The sequence below is a fragment of the Hippocampus comes genome, unplaced genomic scaffold (genome assembly GCF_001891065.2).
Source record: "Hippocampus comes isolate QL1 unplaced genomic scaffold, H_comes_QL1_v1.1 scaffold198, whole genome shotgun sequence".
In the NCBI taxonomy this organism is placed as follows: Eukaryota; Metazoa; Chordata; class Actinopteri; order Syngnathiformes; family Syngnathidae; genus Hippocampus; species Hippocampus comes.
In genome coordinates this window covers 37,757-42,685 of record NW_017804974.1, presented here as the reverse complement: position 1 = coordinate 42,685, position 4,929 = coordinate 37,757, and the positions used below count along the sequence as shown (strand labels likewise).

The 4,929-nt window shown below is 42.2% G+C and overlaps 1 protein-coding gene across 1 annotated transcript in view; it reads right to left on the bottom strand.

Annotated features, from left to right (window-relative positions):
• cttn (cortactin) overlaps window positions 1-4,929 on the bottom strand; it is a 20,487-nt gene that overhangs the window by 1,920 nt on the left and 13,638 nt on the right. Inside the window, exons 13-14 of the mRNA XM_019892456.1 lie at window positions 2,539-2,789; window positions 1,016-1,163 (exon numbers count right to left, since the gene is read on the bottom strand). Coding sequence (XP_019748015.1) covers window positions 1,016-1,163; window positions 2,539-2,789 — 399 coding nt within the window. The remainder of the gene's footprint in view (window positions 1-1,015; window positions 1,164-2,538; window positions 2,790-4,929) is intronic.

Here is a 4,929-nt window from a genome sequence, read left to right as displayed (position 1 = left end):
GTAAATGAATGGCTTCTGGTTTTTGAAATGTAAATTACATCATAACTTCTCCTCAGCTGCCGGTTAACCTGGCCGATCTTCGACCCACTTTTCTCCAGATTGTCGCTACGTTTCTCCATTTTCTGTTATCTCTTCTATTATTTTCTTCTCTTTTCTTTCTTACCGCTATTTTTTATTTTTCTTCTTCGTCCTACCGCTATTTTTATTCTTCGTGACAGAGGTTAACTTTGGCGCTTCAGGGATATCTGGTGCCATCTAGCGTCGTGAATGGGTATAATGTCTAGACCCCGAATATAAGACGACCCCCTACTTTTTCAGTCTTATTTCAATGCAAAAAACACCGTCTTATATTCGGGCCAATACGGTATGTCTGGAGCCGCAAAAAAATTAAAAACCTTATATAAGCCTTACAATGAAGGCAACACATGCAGTGCGTATCTATATTAGCTATATCAGTCGACTATCAAAATGACTAAGTTGGATACAAATACACAATGAGCCTTCATGATTAAATGTTTTTTTTCCCTGCACTGCATCCTGTCGAGGTTTTTTGACGGAAGATCTACTTTTCGACCAACCAAACTCCTGCAATCAACCCGTTACCGCACACGCGCACATATGCACGCGCTTACACACGCATGCCTACCTACCTTTGTCGAGACCTGACACGGAGGCATCGGACGCACTTTTGCAGTGTGCTAACTATCATAGCTCACGCCTACCGATTAAAAATGCTTCTCTTGGCCCTACACATTCTCATTCTTTGCCAGTACCCTCTGTGAATTGTACATGAATGCTGTTTTTTTGTTTGTTGCAAGAGCCACCTGCCTGGCATTCCGCCCTGCTAATAGAAACGTGCGTCGCAGGCTATGATGCAAATCCTCGTTGACAGAAATGTTGACATTTAATATTCTACACATTTTTACAGCATTGGAAAACGTTAAGAATATCTCCAGGGAGCCACTAGGGCGGCGCTAAAGAGCCGCATGCAGCTCTGGAGCCGCGGGTTGCCGACCCCCGGTATAGATTATATCAAGAAGCTTACCCTCAGGCGGGCTCTGGTAAAGCGACTCCGGCTGTTCGTAGTGACCCTGTGGTTCTGGGTCATCATACAGCTGCTCTCCATTCTCATCAGCAGCTTCGCTGGTAAAATCATCTGCAATCTAATGACGATAATATGTTCCGTTATCAGTGTGCGGATTTACCGTTGGCATCTGCTTAAAATGCACACACGTGGATTTACTGGTAAATCTTTGAGCAGATTACGACCAGATGACACACACCATGCGTTCTTTTACTGTACATCATGCAATTGACTTAATAGCAACTCTATCTCCAAGTCGCAATGCCATGGAGAAGTTTCTTTGCTATTATTTATGGTGTCCTAAAACAGATTATGATATGCACAACAGCTGTTGCTGGGCCCATTGTCCTCTCTGCACAATCTCCAAAGTGTCTTCAGAAGATTTCTGTTGTGAATTAACGCTATATGAATAAAACTGACTTGACTAGGATAAGGTAGTCTGTAGAATACATTTTTTGTATGTTTGTTTGCATGCTGTTTGTAGATCACTTTTTTGGGAGTCTGGGGTACAAACTGTTGGTACAGCGGTCCAACCAATTTTTTTTTAAGCCTGTGGCAGAATACATTTTTTCGATAACCAATGAACTTCTCTCGACATACATATAACATATACAATAACTACTTTTTTGGTCACTTGACACAACAATAAAGATATGAATTTCACATTTCAGCGGTTCACTTATTTCTTTGTATTTTTTGACACAAGAGAGAAAAATGTAGTTTTTTGGTCTTTGGTTTTGTATGGGATTTTTGGACTGTTATTACCATATTTTGCGCGCTAAAAGGCGCACCTAAAAGCCTTTCATTTTCTTAAAAGCTCACAGCGCGCCTTAAAATCCGATGCACATTGTGTATGGTCATTACAGTAATATTTCGACCCCAAAATGGCTCCTTGTTCGACACACGCTTACAACGCAGAGTTCAAACTTAAGGCGATCGGTTACGCAGTTGAACATGGAAATAGAGCAGCGGCAAGAGAATTCAACGTTAACGAGTCAATGTTGTAACTTGCTGTTGGTTAAGTGAACTGTGTCGCTGCTTTATTAAATACGTTTTACTGACATCTGATCGTTATGTTGGCGTTTCCTTGAGCGTAGCTCCATCTAGTGGATGCAGATGTAGATTGCATCTTATAATGCAGTGCGACCAATGTATGAAATAAATTACAAAATAGGCCATTCATTGAAGGTGCGCCTTTTAGTGTGGAAAATACGGTATATATTATCAGGCCGATTAATTGATCTGGCCCCAGTTGTCTGTGTTCTCAAAAGTGCAACAACAGGGATGGGGAAAATGTTGACAGTAGATTATGGCAGAGCTGTTCCTGTTTCTTTTGCCGTTTTGCGAAAATGTCAACACAGAGTACTGTGCTGTGTAACTGCAGTCTTCTTTTCTGTCTAATTTATGACCGTATGAAAAACAAAGTAGAAAGTCCTCTACGTCTGGAAGCACACCTCGTATGCTGAAGAATAAGAAGGCTGGACCGGTGGAGTCGGGCTGGGAGTGGGACTCGGGCTCGCCGCAACAGGAACCGGAGAAGGAGCTTTGGCCTGCTGTTCAATTCTACGTCGTGCCTCCTCTTGCTCCTGTTTCTCCTTGGCCTGTCGACGTGCCCGCTCATCTTCAGCTCTCTTTCTGTCCTCTTCCTCCTTCTGCCTGGCAATATTCTCAAATTGGGCCTTAATGCTTCCTGTGCTGCTGCCAGCTGGATGAAAGGAAAAACAATTGGAGAAATGAAAATTGGGGATCAGTTTTTGAAAGCACCTATTTGACTGCACATTACTTACTCACTTACGCTTTTGTAAGTGCACAACCAGGAATTAGTTCCAGTATCTGTCTAAATTGATGCCGATTGCATCAAATTGTTGCTCAATAGCATTTTTGGAGGAAAATGGTCACCGATTGCATCAAATTGTTGCTCAATAGCATTTTTGAAGAAACTGGAGGAAAATGGTCCATGAACTACTTGGCTACAACCAGCAGAGGCGTTGTTGATTCAGTCAGCCTACTCGCTGGCGTGCAAATAAACAACAAAACAATATGATGTTGGCTACACCTACAAAGCCCTCTCCTCTAACAACACTGGGATCAAAACAGTTGTTAAGTATTTTTGGCCATATAAACTTAACACCGGTTTCAGAAAGCAGAGAAAACAATTTTTTTGTGAAAAGAAATACCAAGCAGAACCTTGACTTTGATGATGGCTTTTTGTTCTTGTGACAACCACTAACGATAAAACAAGACTGAGAAAGGGCTTTTGATGGCAAAATAAAGACATAAAACTATGGAACATGCTGTGACTATCGCTGACTCACCGTATGGCTCGAGTTGAACATCAAAGGCTTTTTTGACAGTGCATCATCTTTTCTAACAATCGCAACACACTTTCTATTTCCTACCACAACATACACGTTTTACATCATACACATGTACACAGTGGAACCTCATCCTGGGCATGGATGAGCGGCTGGATCTCTGTTGTAATGCTTCTCACACTGCGTAACACATAGCTGTAACCTGAAAAACTAGCGATATCCCTCCACATTGATGATCATACAATCACAACTTGCCGTTACATTTGTGACATCTGAAAATCATTTCATTTTCATCCTTTTTTTAATTATTAAAATGTAGTCTCATTCCATTTATGTAAAATACATTCATACAATCACAGATGCCTGAAGCCGGTCCCTTCTTGACAGACACAAACCTTTCCCAAAGACGTAAATAAAGCACTAAACAAACAGAATGGCGCTTAATATTATTAATATTAAGAAAAGGGAAATTGCTAAAGGGAGTGTCACCGGAAGCACTGGTCGTACAGGAGCAGAAATATCTGTGCTCTTACGTTTTGTAGGCAGGCTACATACGTGTTGTAGTGACATTTATGAGACAGACAAATGAGAAGGCACTCGCTGGTGACATTTATGAACGTTTCAGATTAGAAACGGGCTCAGGGAAGACCCTGTATTCTATTCAGGTGTGAGGTGCCAAAACTTGTCCGACTTCTAATGTGTTCACAGTTCTCCCCCTACTAATCGAGATGACAAGCCGAGATTTAAAGCCCGTATCCCGCTGAGCGGTGACAGTTTGTAAATGTTGGTGAGTGTACTGAATGTTAATTTTTCATCAAGGTTCGTTCAAGGCCGCAAACGGCTGCCAGACGTTTGCCAACAATTTTAATGGTCGCAACCTGTTTTGTTTTGTTTTTTGTCGCGAGGAGATGTTCAAGAAAAAACAAAACAGTTGGGCTTGAACAAATCCTGATAATAACTCAACATTCGCTGCCTTAAAAACTTTAGCCCTCAGTAGAATTCAGACTTCACCCCATAATATTTATCTTCTACTCAAAAGCTGTGCTGATATTAAAATCAAAGCGATGCCACTCGGCCACCGTCAGTGATCTTTTAGTCCACATATGTCAAAGTGCCGGCCCGCGGGCCAAATCCGGCCCGCGAGAATGTTTTCAGTGGCCCCTGGGATGATATTGATTTATTATTAGAACCGGCCCGCGGACCGCAGCAAGCCGAGAGCCCGCAGATCTTTTACACGCACCAATACTACATTTCCCACAATGCAACGGTGACGCGCCAAGCAGTCGGCCGCTTTATTTAAATATTTATTAGTCTAGCAGTCGTTCACATAACAGTGACATTAGCTTTCAGATACCCATCAAAAATGGCAAAACGGAAGGTGGACACTGAGAACCGGGGGTTTCAAACAAGGTGAGAGTCGAAGAACATGTTCATGGACGTAGCTGGAAAACCTGTGTGTCTTCTGTGCGGAGAAAGTGTGGCGCGATTGAAATAGTGTAATCTGAGACGACATCATGAAACGAAACACGC